The 23,513-nt window shown below is 33.0% G+C and overlaps 1 protein-coding gene and 1 non-coding gene across 4 annotated transcripts in view; both read left to right on the top strand.

Moving 5' to 3' along the window:
* The window catches only part of LOC102504138 (F-actin-capping protein subunit alpha-2), a 201,014-nt gene extending 181,773 nt beyond the window's left edge, over positions 1-19,241 (top strand). For 2 of the 3 annotated variants that reach the window (XM_032483641.1, XM_032483640.1), the window contains 7 exons: positions 2,851-2,914; positions 6,883-7,089; positions 8,704-8,783; positions 11,893-11,971; positions 14,138-14,209; positions 17,026-17,088; positions 17,807-19,215. In XM_032483641.1, the coding sequence (XP_032339532.1) occupies positions 2,851-2,914; positions 6,883-7,089; positions 8,704-8,783; positions 11,893-11,971; positions 14,138-14,209; positions 17,026-17,088; positions 17,807-17,947 (706 nt within the window). In that variant the 3' untranslated portion in view covers positions 17,948-19,215. Of the gene's footprint in view, positions 1-2,850; positions 2,915-6,882; positions 7,090-8,703; positions 8,784-11,892; positions 11,972-14,137; positions 14,210-17,025; positions 17,089-17,806 lie in introns of all 3 variants that reach the window. The other variant, XM_032483642.1, reaches the window with a different exon arrangement.
* Positions 12,533-12,604, top strand: TRNAT-AGU. Its single transcript has one exon. It is a non-coding gene; the product is annotated as a tRNA-Thr (tRNA).
* Positions 19,242-23,513: the final 4,272 nt, after the last annotated feature.

Here is a 23,513-nt window from a genome sequence, read left to right as displayed (position 1 = left end):
ACTGTATAACATAAGCTTGGAAAGCATTGTAAAAACATCGGTGTGTCGTAGTGGCAGTTTCACCAGAGTAAGTGCATAGCCATAGTCCTGTTGCTTCTTCAATTAAATGTTTTGATTTTGAATTTCTTTTACACAAGTACATCTCTTTCTCTGTACTTCTTTTCCTCCTCCTACCTTTTCCCTGTTGCTTTAACTCTTTCTATCTCTTTTTTTTAAATTTAATTTTGAGAAATTGAGAATATTTAGTTTTGAGAAATTCTTCCTTTCTATAAGGGGAAAAAACATGGCTATTATTCTTAAGAGTGATTCTAATGGGACATCTTTACTAAGTGCATGAATTCAGTGTGTTTTATAGAAAAAATTAGATATATTGAAGACTTGGTACTCTCAAGTGTAGAAAACTTTGAAATATCCAGAAATAGCCTTTTATTCAACAGACATGAATGCCAGACTTCATCATGATGATGAGACAAATAAGCCTCTTAGGGATTTTCCAGTGGAGAGTCAGACATGTTCAGTATCAGGCCAAGGGAAATAAAATATGATAATAGAAGCATATCAAAGGCCTTTGGAGCCCAAAGGAAGAAATTTTTAATTTCTATTTAGAGGTGGTTTGTGAGCTGAGTTTAAATGACAAATAGAATTTGAATAGTAAATAAGAGAAATGATGTGGCTAAACTGAGGGAAACACATGGTGAGAAGTAAGATATAAATCACTAATAGTAAAGAGTGTAAAAGATCTAAATACAGGAATAGGTGAGTTAAAAATGGATGATAGGGCTACAGAATTCTACAAGGGCATAGAAATCATTGTTTTCACTGTGTCTGGTAGAGTGCTTAACACCTAAATATTTGCATGGTTGGAGGGGTGAGTGAATGGATGCTGAGTGGTTGGATGGAGTAAGTTTTCTGAACTGGACGGGATTTTGGAAGTCATCTAGTCCAAACCCCTCTTCTTACAAATGAGGTAAATGCAGCCCATACCAGCTAATAACAGGGTTTGAACAAAACTCAGAAATTCTCTTAGATATTCTGACTTCTAGGTTCCTGCTGTAATTGTCACCTGTAATTTAACTTGCTTTGAACATTTAAGATAAAATTTTACCTCTTTCGTATTCATTGTCTACTTTTCAGATTTTCTATTCTTCCACCATTCCCAAATTATAAATGGACTGGGTTTGATATTATAAGCAGTAAAAGGCCTAAGACCAAATTATTATCTAAATTTATTATTTAAATATGTCTTTTACTGGAAAATGAATCCTGAATTCTAAATGATTTAGAATTTTTGGTTTAATCTCAAACATACTTTTGAGATAAATTCATTTAAGGGATAGTAACTGCCTGGCTATGTTGAGGCTATTCCTAAGAAAATTACAGTTTTAATGAATTAAGAAAATCTCCCTTTCCCTCCATGCGTTTCTGTATTTGTCACCATCTTTTTTAACATGCAGTGTCAGGAATTTGACAGGTAGTCATTTAATCCTACTTTGCTATTTTTACAGTTACTAGTCTCCTCGTAACGCATCAGTGATGCTTTCCTCAACCAAACATTCCTTTCTAGGGAAGACCCAGTAGCTAATACCTGAAAATTCAGTGGATTTCTTGCCATCCAGATTAACTTGAAAAGCTTCCAAATAGATTAGATTTAGAGATGTATTCCTAAATTTTTTAATTCTCAATATTTTTCCTATTAAGTGGAAGAGATTTCCCAGGTTATAGATTTAATAAAATGGGGTGTGATCTTCATATATTTTTACATAATTTTCTGTGCTATGAGAGTTTTTCCTGTAAATGTATTATATAATTACATAATATATTATTCTTTACTCATATGAGAGTAGAGAGAGGCTTTAATCTTGAATCCATCTCGTCACCATTTCCTTGTTCAGACTCTCAGCTGTTCTGACATGGACGTTTGCCTAAAGATAACCTAACTGCTTTTTCTGGCTCTAGTTGCTCTACCGCCCAATTGTCATACACACTGCTGCCAAATTAATCTTCTTTGGAAGTAGTTCTCAGTTCTCTTTTCTCAAAAAGCTTCTGTGATTCTGCTTTGCCTCCCAAATGAAGCAATTATTCCATCATGCAGGGCCTTTCAGTTCAATTCAGTAAATATAACTGAACACCTGCTATGTGCCAAACATTGAGCTTGGTGCTTTCTATGATGTTGGACCTAATCCATCTTCTCCTCATGTATTTTGCTCATCCTGGTCCCTGTAATTGAAATACTCTTTTCTTTGCAACCCTCCAATTTCTGTAAGACCAGAGAGCCTACCCATTATTTCATGACTAATTTTCAGTATCACATCCATTATGAAATCACTCCTATTTCTCTTTTCTTACCCTTGCTTCAGCAGAATGTAATTTTTTAAAGTATGTATTTTACATGATGTTTTATTGGTCATTCTCTTATGGTATTTTCTACTTTGTATTATGATTATGTTTATCTGTTGTCTCTCCTATTCAATTGTAAGCCTTTTGATCTGTCTGATTACTCTGTATCTCTCACAGCATCTACTCTGTTTCATGGTATATTGCATGCTAAACATATACTTAAATAATTGGATATATATCTTATAGGTGGCTAACCTCTTCATTCAATGAATGAAAAGATCAATTAAACTTACTTATTTAATTTTTCTAAACATTGAAAGCTGGATGTCATTCATCAGTTTTAAAAATAGCCATATCTGTATATTTTTCCTTAGTATAAGATCAATAATGGAGAATTATAATTTTATTTAACTTGTCATGTGCAGTACAGAAGACTTATTGACAAGTGAATTAGTTGTGATTTTTTTAAGAACATTAAATATGTAATTTTAAATTATTGGTGTTCTTTTTTAGTGCATTTGCACAGTATAACTTGGACCAGTTTACTCCAGTAAAAATTGAAGGTTATGAAGATCAGGTATGTTTCATATAAACACAGAATCTGGCTTTTCTTTGTTTCATTTATAATGGTTAATGTATCCTGCAAGAATTGTGAAGTGGTATGTTTATATATTTAAGAAAGTGTTCATTTTGATCATAGCCACTTGTGGGCAAAGTAATTGAACATTTAGGTTTTTTTGTTGAGACCAATAATGCTATTAGCAGAAAGTCCCTTTTAGAAATATTCAAATGTAATTCTTTTAAGATTTTAGAAAATAATTGCTTTAAATCTACTTTCTTGTTTTTTATAGGAAAAATAAATCAATCCTATATTAATCCAAAATCTAGAATATATATTAGTAAGATTTATATCATAATTTGGTTGCTCTGGAAATCTACAGTTCTTCATGTGAGTAACTTAGCATTTAGTAATTATTAAATCTTTTCCTTCCAAAGTGCAAGTTGGAATTGCTAAGCAAAGAAAAACCACAAAAAGTCACTAGTATTCTTATTTTTAAATTTTTTTGGTTTAAAGTTATTAGTAATTGAACAATGATTGTATTCATATTATGCTAAGCACAGTTTATATAAAACAATATAAAGAAGGAACTGGTAGGTAGAATATGAGAGTAGTAACAATTAGTTCTCAGTGGCTAATTATATCAAAGCTTGGATTTGGCTTTACTCATTATGTAATATGTAGTCTTGTTCTGGGGTTAGGAGACTAGACAGAAGATGACTTGTAAATAAAGGAAAAAATATAAACTTAGATAGATAGTTAGGGACATGTTTGTGTGTTATATACACACATATAGAGAGAGCCGTATAGTGTTTCATTTTATGAATCTCCTAAATTTATTTTCTTTCTTGGGAGATTTTAGTTTTTGATTGTTTTTTAAACTGTTATAAACAATGCTATGTTGAACATCACTGTACCTCCAGGCACATTGTTTTGTTAAGGTGAATTCCTAAAAGACTTGCTGAGTCCACAGAATGCATCTTTTTTAAAATGTTGGATAGCTCCCAAACTCATTTTATGAACCTAGCATAATTTTAATACTTAAATCTAATAAATATTAAACAAAAAAGGAAACTATAATAATCTCATGTATGACTATAGATTTTAAAACTTTGAATAGATACTAACAAATAGAATCCAGAAATATATCAAGAGAATAATATGCTAAGATTAAATAGAATTTATTACAGGAATGCAAGAGTGGTTCCATGTAAGGCAATATATTGGTCTTATCAATTAGCCAACAAATAATAAAGAGAACACAGCCTTATGATATATCAGTAGACAGTGAAAAAGGATTTGAAAAATCCAGCAGCAAGTCCTCATTACAGAAACCCTAAGTAAAATATGGATAGATGAAAACTTCCTAAATATATAGACTGTTTAATGAAAACCAATAGTAAGTATCAAAAAAAGTAAATAGTCAATATCTACAAACACTAAAATAATTTTAGTTAACATAGAAAATTAACTAGATGTGTCAACTTATTATCATTATTATTTATCACAAATGGAAGCATAGTAAATAAGGCAAGAGAATGAGAATTCTTAAAGCTTTGAAAAAGAAGAGGATGCTCTTAAGCGTCATGATTTATATATTTAGAAATACTGAGAAACTCCCATAAAATTAACCTCCCAACCAAAAACAAAAAAACCATTAGACTTAAAAGAATTTCATGAGATGTCTGAACTTAAGGTAAGTATACAAAATGCATTAGCTTTCCTCTGTTGTGGCAAGTAATCACCTTTAAACTAGAAGTGGTTGGAGGAGCAGGAGTTTTCATTTTAAATAGAGGCAAAATTGTACATTAACCTAAGAGTAACCTTAACAGGAAATGCATAGGATTTTGAAGAAAATGGTGCTTATCTTCTTGAAACACATGAAACAGTATCTGAAGAAATGGAAAGCACACTAAATTCCATTTTGAGGTAGAAAGTTAAATTATTTTTAAACTAAATATGAATTTAATGCAGTTTGACTAAAATCCTGATCGTTTTTTAAATTGGTCAAAATTTTCATAAACTTTATGTGAAAAACATGGTTGAAAAAAATAAGAAAAATGTAAGAATAGTGAGAGAGAATTGCCTTGCCAGATAGAAGATGCTTTTAACAACCAATGTAAAGTCAAATCAGGGTGGTATTGTGTAGAGTAGACAAATAGATCAGTAGAACAGCATATCAAACCAGAATTTAGTACCAGATACATGAAAATTTTTCTACATGACAGGATTATAATTTAGACAGACATATATTGAAAGATACTGGTATAACTGGTTTCTATCAACTATATGTACCATATAATTAAACCAGTTTTCTGTCTTATACAATATACAGAAATAAATTTCAGGTGGATTAAAAATTTGTAGAATAGTCTAGAATTTTAGGAGAAAAGAGTCTGCATGTATAAGGGCAGAGGAGACCATCTTAAATAAGACTAGAAACCTAGAAACTATAAAAGATGGGCATTTTGTTACATACCAATTATTTTAACTGTAGAATAAAACAAATACCTTAAACAAAGGACTCATAAATTAATATGAAAAAACCCAACCCAAATAAAAAATATTCAAAAGATTTGCTCACAGAAGAGAAAATGACCCACAAACATGAAAAGATATTTAGATCTCTCCATCAGAGAGATATATTTGAAGTAACAAGATACACTTTATACTCATCATAGTAAAGGAAGAACTGTTAGGCTATTGATGGTGATACTGTGAAGGGAAACATATCTCATATATTTTTCGTAGAAATGTAGATTGTCACAGCCATTTTTGGAAGTAGTCTAATTATGTATTAAAAATTAAATCTATAAGCCCTTTTACCCACTGTTCCACTGCTGAGAATCTAAGAGAAGCATCCAATGGAAATAAAAACATTACTGTGTTAGAATATGTACAATAATACTTACTTCAGCATTTTTGATGTGCCTGTCCCTCCCCACAGAAAAACAAAAACAAAAACCAGCCTAGAAACAAAGAGATGATCCACTAATAGTGTAATGGCAGAAGACATTATATTATATTCACATCATGGGATTTTATGCAACATTAAAAAGAGTGGTGAGAGGTTTACCAGTTGAATTTGAAGGATTTGTATAAAGTGTTGATGCTGAAAAAAACAAGATACAGAAAAATATATGTGCATATGTGTGCTTTTTCATTCCATTCTTACAAAACAGTGACCAAAAAAACCCCTGTATGTGTGTGTATATATACATAGATGTGTATATATTTATCTGTGTAGGGTTATATGACTGAAAAAAATTTAGAAGGATACATCCTGTGTTTACATAATTTACATCAAAGGGATGAGGGAGTCCTGACATAGGTATGTAGTCACAGATTGGGAGAGTTGCATGGGAGGGAAAAAGGGAAATTTAAAAAATAAAGCACAAAATGTCAAATTTATGCATGTATAGTTTAAATGTACATAAATGAAGAAATTACATTTTTTAAATTTTGGAAATGAATTGAAAACAGCTGTCAATGATTAGGTTAGTAAAAACAGGCAGCATTAAGTACTTAACAGTAGATGAGACTGTGGGCCAAGAAGTAATGTAAGACACACTGAAGAGGATTCTCACTGGATTAAAATCACTCCCTTGTAACCATTCTCACTGAAGTTTTCTTAGTTTTGTGAAACTGAAGACTGATAACAGAAATAGTAAACTGTTCCTAGTTCTCAAAAACAAACAAACAAACAAATCTGACTCTAGTAGTAAGTCGAATGTCTTTTCACCAGGTAGCTGGATGTTATATTGGGAGAAAATCAGATCCACTGATCTAAGCTGAATGAGAGTAGCCTCATTGCCTTTATAGTCTACTCATTTGAAGTATTATAGTTGTGCCGTGTATTTAAACCAGTTGCTTGGAGTAGAATTATAGTTTTAAGGGAAAAACTTAAGTGAATTTATATTAGTATATCAGTATTTAAATGCTGTAATAAATACTTTTTTCCCCCAAAATTTATTGCATCATTGAAGGTATTGATAACAGAGCATGGTGACTTGGGAAATGGGAAGTTTTTGGATCCCAAAAATAGAATCTGTTTCAAATTTGATCACTTGAGAAAGGAAGCAACTGATCCAAGACCATATGAAGCAGAAAATGCAGTTGAATCATGGAGAACTTCAGTAGAAACTGCTCTGCGAGCTTATGTAAAAGAACATTATCCAAATGGAGTCTGCACTGTAAGTCATACAATATGTACTTTTTTCTTTTGTCTTATGTAAATATGACAGTGTTTTTGTAACATCTCAAAATTTACAGTAACTTACAGAACTGACATTTTATAACTTGACATTCCTTTTTTTTAATTAAATGTTTCTAAGAATGCTTGCTTTTTTTCTTAAGAAACTCTAAATAGTAAATATATTATGATAGCTGAAAATGGAAAAATAGTTGTCTCTTGAATTAAATCCAAGTAGTAATTCTCATATATTGATTAGAGGAGCATGATATGGTGAGATTTTTTAATCCCATGTTCATGACTCATCTCAGTAAGTTTACTTCAAACTTGTTTTCATTGTTACAAGATCTTAGAACAAATAAAATTCTTTGTAAGTGGAATCTTGTCCACATGTGTTTTATAGTCAAATTTATTATGTTTTTGTTTTTTTCATGTGGTTCTTTCATAGGTTTAACCAATTTTTTATTTACTGGATAAAATATGGTAGAAAGTAGGAGTATTCTTTTTTCTTTCATAAGATTGTTTGTACCTAAATATGCTTTTTAGTCCCACATTTATGCTTCTGTGATCTTCTCTATAGCCAGAGTGATCTTTTGAAATGCAAATCAGATCATGAAAATCCCCTCCTTGAAATCCTTCAAGTGTGAAAGATTGCACATTGCACTTAGGATAGAGTCCAGGCTTCTAAACATGGCTTTTCAAGGCCCTGTGAACCTCACCTCTGTCTGCCTTTCCAACTTAAGCTGGTCATACATCCTGGTTTATACCTGCTGTCCCAACATAATTATTAATATTACCAATAGCTACCCCATTTCACTCTCTTAAGTTTCCTGGTTAGGACAAAAACTCATATTGTTCCCTTAAGGATCTAGTTCTTAATAATTATTTTAGAAGTATAGCAAGATAACCTAAAATACCTTACAGGTTCTTTCACTTATAACCTTGTTGATTAGGATTATTTTGGAAGAGTAGCTCAAGAATACGGTGGTTAGGTTGAGTTAGAGAGTCCTCGTTTGTTCTGAGGGGATTGAAAGGCACAAGTTACTCACCGCTTTTAAAGCAAGAGGTGAAATAACAGTATCATACCATCACAGGCATTCTCTTAACGACCTTTCTCAGTTATAAGTAAATAAACTTTCTCACCTCTATCTCAATACTTTTTTAAATGACTAGAGAAATGGCAATCCCTGAGACTGTGGAATAGAAGATGATAATCACAATCTACATTCACTTTTAGTTTGCATGGAAGCAACCAGATTGGTGTCTGTATGTTTAAAATAAATTATCTATACTTCTTATGATACCTATGTTTGGAATAAAAAGTATGGTATGTCTACGGTGTTTATGAATGTTTCAGAATACAGGGGTTTTTTTCCTAATAAATTATAGTTCATTAATTGTGAGCTCTTTTGTGATTCAGTAAGAATCTGTGATTAGGTGTACATATTTAAATACTTGTTTTTCTAGCTACTATATTGGAATGATGACCTACTTTGTATTTTTTTAATATGCTCTTGCCAGAGTGCTATACAATTTTCAGTATTTTATAAATGTTTAATGTTGGACATTCTGTGGCCCTAAATTCACTCTTTTGTTTATTTTCTTTACCGATAAGGTATATGGTAAAAAAATAGACGGACAGCAAACCATTATTGCATGCATAGAAAGCCATCAGTTCCAAGCAAAAAACTTTTGGTAAGTTAAAATTTTGTGTGTTGGGGGATTTTGACATTGCTTGTATTTTTTGTAGTTTTTGCTTTATTGATTGGGCCAATACTTTGTTTGTGTATGATTGACTAAGAACAATATAATATAAAACTTCAGCCTTTTGATATAAGAAGGGTATCTGTTCCATAATCAGCCTAATAATTAAAAGATAGCAGTAAATTCATTGATACTCAGTGAGAAGAATGTGGGAAAGTGTGGAGTGTTTTTAGAGACCAGCAAGCAGCATCCTAAGGGAACATGTGTGGCTTTGAGCAGACCAGTTGGCAGGCCCATATGCCCATTTGGGAAGGGGTTGTTCCTAAATGAGACTTAAACTGGGGGAGGAGGACAGAGGTAATTATAAAGTAAAGAATATCAATTTTTTGTGTGTGAACTTTAGTAACTCTAAAGTAGATGTTTTCATGTGGATTGCTTTTTGCTTGTTGGCCAGTATAAGGAAGTAATGACATGTTTTGTACACTGAGGCAAATTACAGTAATGCTTTATAATTTTTGTACAAATCATTTGATTATTCCTTGTAAACATTCAGTCCCCCAAAGCACTGACTTGCTGTATTAATCGTGGACCTTTAACAAGGTGTTACGCTTTTTTATTCTTAGACAAGACCTGTTATAAAATTCTGAGGCTATCCAAGACTTTATAAGTCTTGAGTTGAATTGAATGAAATCTTTACTTTTATCCCCCTTTTTTGATAATACATGCTAAGATCATCAGAGTAAATGTGGTCATAGTTTTACCTTTTACATATATTACTCTTTGACTTGTGAGCCAAGTTGGTTGGTGATGCTCTTGAGGGTAAAGTAACAAGTATCAGTAACCCCTGTGGACCAGTTCAGTCCATGGCTCAAGTTTGGTCATGGTTTGTCCCACTTAACCATCTCAGAAATAAGTGCAAGTTTACAGGAACACTTGGAGAAATGCAGAATCATTATCACCAAAGGAAAATTTGTTCTGTTTGTAAACATGTTTTAATAACAAGCTGCAGTTTCCTAAAAATTTTGTTGTACTAAGTTACTTTTATGGATTTAATATAAATGTAGTGTCTTCATTTTAGGCCTAAAAATGTGTAGTATTAATTTACCAGTATCCCAAAAAAATAAATCTTCACAAAATTGCTCTTAATTTATGCTATTTGTACCAGGATATATAAGATCAATCTGGCTGAGAGTGAACTTGCTACTGAGTTTTAGTTTAAAATATATTGAGAAGTGTAATAGTAAGTTTACTAATTAGTTTTTTAACATACAATTTTTTTAGCATTAGCATATAAAAAATGAAAATGACGTCCTTGAATTTTCTAGTCTCACTATTTCACTTTACATATCTGAATTTTTTTTGTAAGCCTCTGCTTTGAACATTATGTCATTGAAGCCAAAAAATCACTTCTGTTTTTTGAAAAAGATAAACTTTATATTGACATTCTAAAGTGCTAGACATTACATATCACAATAACCTCAGTAAAATCTAAATATTTTGGTACAAAGAAATTGCTTCAGTTAGCTTCATGTACAGATAGAATAAAAATCAGAATATACTAGTCACAAACATTTCTTAGATTTCACTAGGGACATTCTCTTCTTGCTCTCTACCATTTCCCTAACATCTAATAGTATTCGGGGGCTTAATAAATATTTGTTGAATAAATACACATTTGTAATTAAAGCATTAACAGAAGAGAAGGGAAGATACAATTAAAGGCTGGACATCTTGACTGTTTACTCCATTGATGAAGGGGTACTATCTACTCAGTGCCATTTATTGTTATTGTATAGTAAGGCCTTTGGAAGGATCTTTTGAAACAGTTCTCAAATTGGTACCATTACTTGATTTGAAATTCCTTTTCTCTTTTTTTTTTCTTTTCACAATCAGTGGTGATATATGCATATTGTCTATCATGATTTATTATAATCAGAAATGTATAGCTTAAAACTCACTTGTACTTGATACTAGTAACTAAATAAAAGGAATAGCTTCATTTGGAATCATGAAATAAAAATGAATACATCTTTTTCCAACCAAACTTTAATGGATGATTTTGGATGCCTCACTCAAAATCAAAACATGTTATAAAATTCTCTTTTATTTTCTAGAATGTATAAATTGTTCTAATAATAGTACTTTTCAAATGAAAAGTGTTAACTTTAGATATGAGAGTGCTGTCATTCTCTTTCATGATTGGGCAGACTGCAAGAATATTGAAGGGAAACCAGAAGCAATTTCATAGCAAATCCAGTATAATGAATGATCTTTTCACTCTGTGACTACTTCAGAAATAAACATTGTTAAAAAAAAAAAAAAACCTAACAAGTGTAAGTTTGCATATCAGAATATGTCTTTGGCATGCAAAGAGCAAACAGAGGTTGAAAGAAAAAGAGTTACTATGAAAAGGCTGATAGAAAAAAATAGATATTCATTATCTGGTAGACAAAAATGAATAACATACCTCTTGTTTGTAATATCTTGATTTCCTACCGTGAATATGTATCAATTTGTATACCAAAAATCACTTCAGGATATAGGAGGAGGATGTGTGTGCCTTTTATGTAGAAAGTTTACACCTAAAATTGGATAAGGGGAAAAAAAAATCTGACTCTTAAAACTCTTTACAATAACCCGTCTCTTTCCACATATCAAAATCTCCTTAAGAATGCTGTATTCCTATCTGCTTTCTAAATTATTTGATTCTTCATATCATTCAGTGAATGGTAAACTGCACTGATTATGTTTATGAAAGCCCTTGAGAATCTGAACATTTATTCACTTTTTCTTAATTAAAGCATAAGTGAGAAAGTTGCTATAGCTTTGAACTGCATTTTAAGTCTTAGCTTTAGAATTCTGAAATTGCATCCATTATATAGGTCCTTTCTTATCAGTAGAGTGAAGATTAAATTAAATGTGGCTCATAGCTTGAACTTAACCTTTTGATTCTTTTGAAAATTTCACTGATTAAAAAATGAATGTCCAGCATCTATCCCCCCACCCTCTCTTACTGTAGCTTTAAATTTAAATCTGGAACTTAAAATTTATTCAAATTATTTTCCCTACCTTATTTACAGCTGCTGTTTTTATTTTTAAGGAATGGTCGTTGGAGGTCAGAGTGGAAGTTTACAATCACTCCTTCAACCACTCAGGTGGTTGGCATCTTGAAAATTCAGGTATGAAATGAAAAAAATTTGTTTGCTGATCTCTAGATGATTCTGAGCAGAGAAACAGCTAATTCTTATGTTTATGTTTTCATAGTGCACAATAGTCATTTCTTTTTCACATCTTTGTTTTGAGATAATGGGAAAAACAAGTAGTGCTGATTTCATTCTTTTAAATAACCTTGCAGTTCATTCCCTAGTCATCAGAAATCTGCAAGGATAGCTGACAGGTTCTAAAAACACAGCTAAAATTAGATGCTAACATTTGGTCTGCTCTTCATACAATTTGTTCCTCCAAGCATTTTGTGAATTTGAGTTGTGCTGTTATGTCTTTTGAATTGGGGTGCAGTTGAGTGAAGTATAATATTAATATATGTGTATGTATAGATGTATAAGTTTATATTTTTATGTGTTTATTAGTACATGTATATATTACATATATCTTAAGTATCTTCTGTACTCATATTTGACTTATTATATGAAATCCACTAGAATTGAATTCTTTGACTCTTAATGTAAGCTCAAATGTTTATATAGAAGAAATTTGGCAACTAGAAGAGGATTTGAAGTGGGGAGGGTATAGCTCAGTGGTAGAGTGCATGCCTAGTATGCATGAGGTCCTGGGTTCAATCCCCAGTACCTCCATTAAAATAAATTAAAAAAAATTTTTTAATGATTTGAATATAAATATTACTAAATAAGTGAAAGAAAAATACTAATTTCTTTCTGTCTTGGTTCACTTATTTATTCAATACATTTGTTGTTCAACTATCATAAAGTTGTTGTGCTAAGAGCCATGAAGGAGTAAAGATGAATCAGATGCTGCTGCTCTATCATCCGACTCCAATATACATTATGTCTAGTCTTATATTCTATCACTTTTATGTCTTGACGTGACTGTGCTTTAGAGGCTAGAGAATAGAGGTGATGAGCATGGATTCTGAAATCAGATTGCCTGAGTTTGAACTCCCAGTGCTTACAGTTTTTAGTTGTGTGACATCAAGAAGTCATTTAGGCTAAAAGAAGAAAACAGCAACAATGAAACAGCTTATATGTTTGAAGATTAGTTAATATGGGTGAAATGATTAGAACAGAGCCAGACATAAAGTGCTCAGTGAACAGTCGCCATTGTTGTTGACGTTATTCTCTTCAGTTAGGCCTCAGTACCTCCCACCTGGATAATTTCTGAAATGGGACCCCCTGTTGAACCAAAGCTTGTTAAGAGCCAGAATTGTCTTGTACTTGTCTTCAGCACTTAGCAAGATGCCTAGCATTTTAATGGTTACTTAATTTTGTTGAATTGTTAGACCCTTTGCCATCTCCTAATCCATTTTTTGCATTGCCATCAAGAAAGGCAACTTTTTAAAATTTAGATCTAGATATGTTACTTGCCACTTGCGACCATACGAGGTAGTCCAGACATATTTGCATGGCATAAAAGGCTCAAAGTTGGCTTGTCCCGTACCTGTGTATTTCACCAGCCAGTCAGTCCTCTCCCTCCCCAACCTCACACACATTCCAGCCTACGTTCCATTCCAACCTGCAAGGCTTTCTAAAGCATTCTGTTCTTCAGGCTCAGTTGTGTCATCATCCACAGTTTAATTGTTGTCATACTCATTTTACTAAACCCAAGTGCAATGTTGCCTTTTTTCTGAGGTTTTTTTTTTTTTAAGTCTTAGAGTCTGCAGTATTACTAATGTATTTGGTACATGCCTCTTACTATTTTGTGTTGAAATACGAGGTCAGGGACTATCTTTTTAAAAGCTTTGTGTCCCTAGAACCTCCTGTAGTAGTAGTCATGTATAATCACCCAGTTAATGTTTATTTTCATGTCTTTGAATTTGAGGAATTAAATGGTTGGTGGAAATACACAGAAAAATAGTAGGGTTGGGAAAGAAGTATTGTGAGTTTGGTTTTGGAAATCTTGAGTTTAGATACCAGTAGAACATCAGTCAGGTCAGTGGAGGACTTGCCTGAGTAACTGCAGGAACTGCTACCTAGTTCTTCACTAGGCTGAGCACAGGAAGAGGCTTGCTGGAGTTTAAAAGGTCAGGAGCTCAGCAGCGATGTCTAGGTTAGAGCAGAAATTGGTAGTCATCTGCACTGATAACGATTGTTGAAACTTAAGGATCTTGATAATTCCTATAATGTAGTTTCTATAAATTCTTTTTCTAATAGGTTCATTATTATGAAGATGGTAATGTCCAGCTAGTGAGTCATAAAGATATACAAGATTCCCTAACAGTGTCTGTAAGTAATTAATTCCAAAATAAAATTGAAACAAATACTTCTATAAATTAGAACAGTTTTGGAATTAACATTTTAAGTAGTTTTTCTGCTTCAGATTAAAATATTTTCAAATAGATTAAAAATGGTAAGTAATTGGAAATTTGTACCTAACTTTTTAGCAGCTTTATTTAAAGAGATATAATTCACATACCATTCAGTTTACTCATTTAAAGTGTAAAATTTATTTTTTTAGTATATTAACAAGATTGTACAACAGTCACCACAGTCTAATTTAGAACATTTTTGTCCTTCAAAAACCCTGTACCCATTAGCAGTGACTCCCCATTCCCTCCCACCAGCCCTTTCCTAAATCCCTCTCAGTCCTAGGCAGTCATGAATCTACTTCCTGACCCTGTAAATTATCCTGTTCTAGACATTTTACATAAATCGAATCCTACAATATGTGATTTTTTTGTGACAGACTTTTTTCATTTAGCACAATATTTTCAAGGTTTGTCCATGTTGGAGCATGTATCAGTATCTCATTCCTTTTTATTGCCAAATAATAATCCTTTTACCAGATTTTATTTCTATTGTATCAGTTGATGAATATTTGTAGTTTTCTACTTTTTGCTGCTAAGAACCTTCATGTACTATTTTTGTGTAGACATGGTTTTAATTTCTCTTTGGATATACCTGGCAGTGGCATTGCTGGGTGTTTAACCCTGTGAAGAACTGCCAGACTGCTTCCAAAGTGGCTGCCCCGTTTCACATTCCCATCAGTTGTATACGAGGGTTCCAGTTTCTCCACATCCTCTCCAAAACTTATGTCTGTCTTTTTTATAGCCATCCTAGTAGGTATTACGTGGTATCATATTGTGGTTTTTATTTATATTTTCCTGATGGATAATGATATTGAGCATCTTTTTGTGTATTTATTGGTCATTTGAGTATCTTCTTTGGAAAAACATCTTTTCAGATCCTTTGTTTCTTAATTGATTATTTGTGTTTTTGTTGTTGTTGTTATTTTTTACTTATATATTCTGGGTATATAAGTCCTATATCAGATACATGATTTACAAATATTTTTTCCTACTCTATGTGTCTTTTCATTTTCTTGGTAGTCTCATTACAGAGATTTTAGTTTTGATATAGTCCAGTTTATTTTTCCTTTAATTTCTTGTGCTTTTAGTATATTAATAGAAACCATTGACTAACCTAAGGTCATGAAGATTTACTCCAGTGGTTTTTTCTAAGAATTTTATAGTTTTAGCTCTTAAACTTGGGTCTTTGATCCTGTATTTAACTTTTAAACCCTATTGTGTTTTTTTCCTCTATATAGATTATGGCTTAATGAAATTTTTCGGAAGTTCAGCTTTCAAATTCAAGAAATTTTGAACTTGGTTTTGTTTTCTGGCAGTTCTTTTACACATTCTTTTTATTGCACATGTGGCTATTTCTCTTTGGAATTTTTTTTGTCCCAAGGATATTAATAATATAACATGTTAACAGTGACATTTTTGGTAAATATTTGTGTGTTGTATACATAAAAGCACTAGTATATTATAAACATCAACTGCTAATATTCAAAATTAGCTACCCTACAAGAAAAGATTATTTTTAATTTAAGAACACTTTTGATTTAATACCAAGAAACGTGTGAATGTGTTAGACCAGATGCTACCTGAAAAGAAAACTGGGATTTTTGGATTTTTTTTCTTCTTCTTCTTTTATTGTTTTTTTGTTTGATTGTTTTGTTTTGTTTTGTTTTGTTTTTCTTCTCCCAGTTTTTCATTAGCATTTAGGTGATTTCTGCTTTTTTGCTAAGTGGTACACTTCTTGCAAAATTTGCCAGTAAAGATAATTAGTCATGTCTGGTTTTCCAAGAGACATTGTATTCAGTATAGTTCTATATCATGAGTATATATGTATTACTACTATTGGTGTAACAGGGTACTTAGTACTGTCTTCTTTGAAGAGCTTGACATTGAGAAAAGATTCTTAAGAGAGATTTATCTACAAAATTATAGACAATGGAGTTTTGAGATCTGGTCATAGTAATTAAACTTGACTAATATGCCAACTTGTGTGGAGTGTTTTAGGAATTACTTTTTCCATTTATCTTAAAGGGTTTTCATTTTCATTTGTTGTTTTGGGGCAGAAAAAAAATGCACCCATTATATAAACATAAATATATATGTATAAATAGATATAAATAATATATATAAAGTATGGTATTAGATAATTTTACATTAACACTATTTTATAAAAAGGTCTCAGTTTCCATTAACTTTTACTGTAAGGAAAAAAGCAAAGAAACGTCTTATATCAGAATGGTTAAAAAAAACATTTTCCAGAAAATATTTAAACACTAAATTCACTTAAACTTTAACATATACTTTTTCTAATAGGTAATATTTTTGATATGTATCATTATGGTGGTAAATATTGTTTAGCAAATATTTAACAGTATAGTCATTAATTAGCAATATATGATTAGCAAGAGATTTATGACTAGCTTCTTACCTGTAAAGATTATCTGTTGGAATGTGTGTTGAGTGTTATAATTGAATTTTTCATAAATGTATGTTATTAAGATTTTACTTTCTTCAACCAGTGAAACTGAGACTATGCTCATTCTGTAGACTTTTAAAATATTTTTGCCTAGTTCCCCTTGGATTTAGAATGATTGATCTTACAGTATTTTACCTTTGTCATAATTACCATCTGAATTATTTAGCAAATTATTAACATATATTGACATACCTATTTAAAAATAATAGTGGTACCGTTTTAAATTACTATTTCATTTGCTTTTGGTTTTGTTTCTCATTCAGAATGAGGTGCAAACAGCAAAAGAATTTATAAAGATTGTAGAGGCTGCAGAAAATGAGTACCAGGTATGATTTTCAAAAAATATAATCTATATTTGCATGTGTATAATGGCACTAAAATTTTAATTTCATTTATGATCCTGGATTTTTTTCATTGTTTCACTAGAGTAAGATACAGTCTTCTGGGCAGGTGGGGTTGGTTGTTTGCTTTTTGAAGGGTAAACTTGTGAAAATGTAGCTAAAACTCAGTTTTAGCCTAGTGTAATTTCTGAGTATTGGTCAAAATATGCCAAGATTTTAAATAGTTATTTTGTTTCTGATTGGAAATTTTAATTTAGGAGGTGTTTCCCAAAGCATTTGGATTATGTGTGATCTGTTTAGATCACATTTCATTTTGTACTCTGCTTTTTACAGTCTTTTTCAGCTTCTAAACTGCAGTCTTGAATTTAAACATTTAATTTGTGGATTGGACACGTTTCCACTCCCTCCAAACAGTAATTTATAAAATTGTTCTGAGAGAAATAGTAAAATAGATCCAAAATGACACACAGATAATAAATCTAATTTGTAATTTCATTTTATTAAATTTAATTATTCAAAGTGATTAAAAGCTTTTTCTTTTAACTGCTTTTAAACAGCTTTAAAAACCATATTGAGGTTGTTATTTGACTTTTTAAAGGCAGTGAAACAGGCTGCTTAAATAATGGCTTTTGCTAAAATATTTGTCTTATAAATTATTCTGTTTCTTTTATTTCTTTAAACTTTTAACTGCTATTTTTCATAGACTGCCATCAGTGAGAATTATCAGACAATGTCGGACACTACTTTCAAAGCCTTACGTCGACAGTTGCCAGTTACACGCACTAAGATTGATTGGAACAAGATCCTTAGCTACAAGATTGGCAAAGAGATGCAGAATGCATAAGATGAACATTGCATGACCGGATCATTTTAGTGTCTTTGCGTTTAATAAAAAAAATCATTGCAAAAGTATTCGGAACTGTCAAGCTACCCAGTCAGATGGGCTGTTGCCATTTAAAATCACTGTAATTAATTAGTTTGGTTAGAGCACAAAGCTTAGCTAATCAACCATTTTTTATTTCTTTTGTTCAAAGGAGATTGAAAATCAGTTTAGTTTAAATGTCTTTTACTTTGTGTTATGCCTTTCTTTCTTAAAATGAAGAGATGATTCCTCTAGTTTAATGTTAAAAGTTTTGAAAATGTTTCAAAAATACTTTACTTACCATAACCCTGAAATTGTTGTCTTTTGGCTTATGAAGTGGGTAACTTTTGATATTTGCCCAGTTCTTTTTAATGGGGTCAATAATGGACACTCTAGTTTAAGGTGGTTGATGGATTTAGCCATATATGCTGCTGAAGAAATTGTCTACCTTTTCCCCTCTCACCTCTTTCATTTATGTAAGATTGGGATTAGAGGGAAAGCATTTTCTATATCAATTGTGTTTAAGCCTTTCAAGAAGGTTATTTAGCTAGCTTAGTGTTTAACTAAACTTTTTTTAAACAAGGCCAAGGTTTAATGCTGTTTTGAGATTCTGAATTAAATGAAAATACTTATTTCAGAAATGCATTTAATGCTTTTTTTCTTGTGACAATTATGCAAATTAGCTTGAATTCCATATGTCCCTGAGTTATTTTTATCATAAAGCCACACATGTATTATAACAAGGCAAATTGTAATATATATAATCCTGAACTCATGACCATGTCTCAGTTTATTTTTTTTCTTGGATTGAAAAGTAATGAAATTCAGTGTGACATTAAAATGAAATTTTTCCTATTTATTTGAGTATAAAAGTCACTTACCAGTGAATCATATACTATTTTAAAATACTTCCTTTGGATATTTGTGATTCTTAACTGGTTGTAAATTAGAACAATTGGGAGTACATATGGTGTGCAGTTAGAGTCTAAATTTTTCCATCTTCCTATGCATCATAAGCATGTTTGTAATGTTTTAAAAAATACATTTTACTGATGCTACAGGAATTTCAAGCCTGTGGTGAAAGTATTTACTATAGGAAAGGTGGATTTATGGTTTCATTCAATTGAGTATTGCTAAGTATACTCCAGTGGAATCCTTTCCTCACATACTCCTACAGATGTCTGGGCCTGGAAATTTTTTTTAAAAACACCACTTTTATTATGTACAATAAAATATTTCATTAGCTTGAATTGTATAGACTTAAAAATTTTCTCAATGAAAGCATGTTGTTTAATTTCTTTTTTAAAGTCATGACTGGGCTTTGAGAAAAAGCATTGAGAATATAATGTAAAATGATTACTTTCTTTGTTAATTTGTGTTAACTTAAGCTAGGTAAACAGGGAGACGAGGACATGAGAGGAGGGGAGGGATGGTGACAACGTGACACAGTCAGTGGATTATAGGTATGTTTAGAAGGAATGACCTGAAAATGTAGGAAGTGGAGGTTAGAGCGATGTGCTTAAAATTGAGAATTTAAGGAGTTACACTTAGCTGTTACGGCAAGTATGACCAAGGGAGTGACTGGCTAAAGTGGGAATGGAGAGGAATTGAGGAACTGTGAAGCCTGGGTTTCTGTGGATATTGAAATCAAGAATTACAATAGAAGTAAGTTTTCTGACAAGTATTTTTCCAGGCTCTCTCTGATATACATTTATAATACATTTGTATGAATTAGATAAATCTATAATACAGATATTCATGAGGTTTTTCTTCATTTGGAATTTTGGAAATTAAAATGGGGACAGTACCACCTGGGGGGAAAAAGGTATTCTGAAAGTTCTGGTTCATTACAAATGTTCTTGGAAAGTGACTGTTATTAGGAAAGTAAAGACTCCTCTAGAGAATTATTATTTTTTCAAATGAAGTATAGTCAGTTAACAACGTTGTGTCAATTTCTGTGTGTACAGCATAATAGTTCAGTCATACATATACATACATACATTCATTTTCATATTCTCTTTCTTTGTAGATTACAAGATATTGAATATAGTTCCCTGTGCTATACAATATAAACTTGTTTATTTTTTTATACAGTAGTATCTGCAAATCTCAAACTCTCTAGGGAGTTACTTTTGATTATCAAAAGGATTAGGAGGTGTCATTGGCATTTGGTGCCTGTAGGCAGAGGTGGTAAATGCACCAGAGAGAGCAGTGTGAACATTGTACTGTATTCAAGTGTCAGTAGAACCCCTGTTGATGTATACTGCCTCTACACAATGCCATGTTTTAGGTTTTGTTACTTGTAGGACACCACTTCTGGTACCAAATTCTGTGTGGGATGAGAAGCAGAAGTGAGTGATTTTTTAAAATGCCTCATACAGCAAACAGCATTGGCTTAAGCAAGTTTTTCTTTCTCAATAAAGTCCAATTAGGCAACCAGACAAGGTTGAAGGCAGAGGTAAAAATAAGGACATTGCCTTCCCACCCAGGTCCATCATTTCAGAAGGTGTATTAGTTTTCTGTTGCTGTGTAACAGAGTATCCCAAAGTTAGCGTCTAAAAACAACGCACATTCATTGTCAGTTTCCATGGGTCCAGAGTCCAGGTACATGTTTGCTGGGTCCTCTGTTCAGGGTCCCACCTAGCTTAAACTCAAGGTGATGTTTGGGGCAGCAACCTCATTTGAAACTTGGGGTCCTCTTCCAAGCCCATGTGGTGGGCAGAATTTAGTTCTTTGTGAATTGAATTCAGGAGTGAAGTGATTATGTAATTTATTACCCAAATCAGAGTACTTTTGAGACAAAGACAGAAACTTTAATGACTACATTGATAACAGGTATAATCAGGTACTATTCTAGGCAAACTGCTATGTGTTGTCACCTCATCAGCTACAGTGAGCTCTGAAAGCTGTGCAGCTACCAGTTGTAGCCAAGAAGGATGAAGAAAAATGAAGAACCTTCTTGGGAAGAATGGACAAGGAGTTCTTGCCAAAGAGCAGAATCAAGGGCTGTCCCAGGACTAAGGAACAAATTCTACAGTCAGCATTGGGAGGCCTTGAAATTCCTGCAGAGAGGTATTTGATAAGCAATGACAAAATGGAATTTCCATTTTGTTCAATTTTTGAATTGTGATTATTCTGTTCCTACACCTCCATTTTATAGTGGGTATACTGGGCAGATAACATCTTTTAATTTATGGTTTGCTGGACAATGAGGAACACATTTGCTCCTGATGAGACCTGCAGATCCTGATGTCTTAGACCTTGAGCTGACTGCAGTAAGGGGGTGGGTATTTGGGGTGTCTCACTTGGGGAGTGGTGAATATACTATTCTGTGTGGTAAGAAGGGTGCATTTGCATAGGTCGAAGGGATAATCTGTGGCAGAACTAGTCAGTTGCTATTTCTAATAGCGTTTCTAATAGCCAGTAGCCATTTTTAGTGACTCAGCTGCTGTTGCAAGATGAAGACTACATTTCCCCGCTCCCCTCCCCTAAGAGCTTTGTGACTAAATGCTGACTAATTGGATATGCAAAAGTGTTATACGGGAACTTCCCTAGGGGTCCTAACCTATGGGTTCCCTTGTTTCCATCTTCCTGTTGCCTGAAACTTTACTGCCACCATTTGGGGCCATCAGGTCCAGGCACACGTATGGTATATAAATCCTGTTCTTCACATTGGGAGCACTATACTAGCTTGAACCATCTACCTGGACTTTTACCTGAGAGAGAAATGAAACCCATATCTTGTTTAAGCCACTGCTATTTTGTTTCTTGCCGCATGCAGCTTAACCTAATACTGAAAGATGGAGACTCGCCTCCCCCACATCATCCCATCTGCTGTGAAATAATAATAATTCCAGATGGGCTAAAGATCGAGCCAAACCAAATGGTGAACGTTTTTGGAACTAGTAATTTTGAATTAAGGAAAACTTTCCCTTCACCCCACCTCCACCCCCCCACCTCCGCCAAAGCTCTCAGAAGTTGTAAAGGACAAGATAGACAGATTTCCCCTCCGAAAACATTTAACATTTTTGACCACATAAGAAACCATTAGTAGTAGTTACAGACATTTTTCTCTCCATCTCCCTTTTCCTTTTTGATTATATGTTTGGCATCTTTCATGGTCAAAAACGCTATCACTGAGCGTTTCAAAATTCTGCTTGAAAGGGAAAGCAGTTTGTGTTTCTGAGCATATGTCTGCGTGGAAGTGTTTCTGAAATTTTCACTGGGAGTGCTGAAGGTGGCAGTTCATGGGAGAAACCAGCAGGTGTCACTGTCAGTGTTCTCATTTCAGACAAATGACAGTTCTGGAAGATGTTGAAAGGCGTAAATGAAGCCACCATGTGCCTTCTCTGACCACGTGGAGCACCTGGGCTTGTCATGACTTGGCTCTTACTCAGCGGAAGGACACTGCTGGTTCTGGGAAAGAAAGGTTTCAGTTAGCATCTGAGGAAAGGGCCCTTATGATGTGGAAATATTTAGCAATAAATTAGGGTATTCCCCACTAATGCGTGTAGAAAAGTTTGACATATTGCAAGTCAGAGTGCAGCCTTTCCTAACTGTTTTTCAAGTCAAGGACTCATTTGAAAATCTGAGGGAAGCCATGATTCCTCTTCTCAGAAAAATACGTGTATGTCTGCACATTCATATCTCTTTCCCTTTTTCTCTCTCTCTCTCAACATACGCAAACTTTATACCATACAATTTAAGGAAGTTCATAACCCCTATAATCTAGTGTTTCCTGATTTGAGTAGTGTTCTAACATTTTAAAAAAAAATTTTATATTTTGAGGGGGAGGTAATGAGGTTTATTTATTTATTTACTTAATAGAGGTACTGGGGATTGAACCCAGGACCTTGTGCATGCTAAGCATGCATTCTACCAATTGAGCTATATCTCCTCCACCCCCAACATATTTTAGAGGAAAAAAAATTTGCAGAACCCCACTGTTGGGGTTAAATTAATTTTTGAAATCACAGTTCTTTCATTTAACAAGTTTTTCTCCAACTCCTCCCAGTGCCAGACACTGTTTAGGTATTTGGCAATGCAATAGTGAATTAGACAGTAAAAGTCCGTACTTGGGGAGAGGCAGGTGCTAAGCAAGTAAACAAGAAAATGCCAGTTAGTGATAAGTGTATAAAGGAAACTGGGACATATCTTAGTCCACTTCTTTTCCCAGTGTCATCACCCTAACAAACTGCCTAGACTGTGGAAACCTCTTTCTGGTTTTCTGCTTCTATTCTTATTTCTCTCCAATCAATTTCCTATATAGCGACAGCAGAGTAGTCTCTATTTTTATTTTTGATTTATTTATTTAGTTTTTTTTTATTTTTTATCAGAGTGGTCTTTTTATAATGCATATCTTGTCATTTCCCTTCCTCACTTAAAATTCTTCAACACCCCTTGTTAACAGGGCCCCTACCTGTCTCAGTCTCACATTGTCCCACTCTCTTCACCCCCTCCTAACCCCTCCACACTTCCTTTCTGTTCCTGGAATGCATTAAATACTGTCTACCTCTGGGCCCTTGTACATACTGCTCTCTCTCCCGAT

Source organism: Camelus ferus, chromosome 7 (assembly GCF_009834535.1).
Source record: "Camelus ferus isolate YT-003-E chromosome 7, BCGSAC_Cfer_1.0, whole genome shotgun sequence".
NCBI lineage: Eukaryota > Metazoa > Chordata > Mammalia > Artiodactyla > Camelidae > Camelus > Camelus ferus.
The sequence above is the reverse complement of the archived record's forward strand: the minus strand, read 5'-3'. Positions and strand labels throughout refer to the sequence as shown.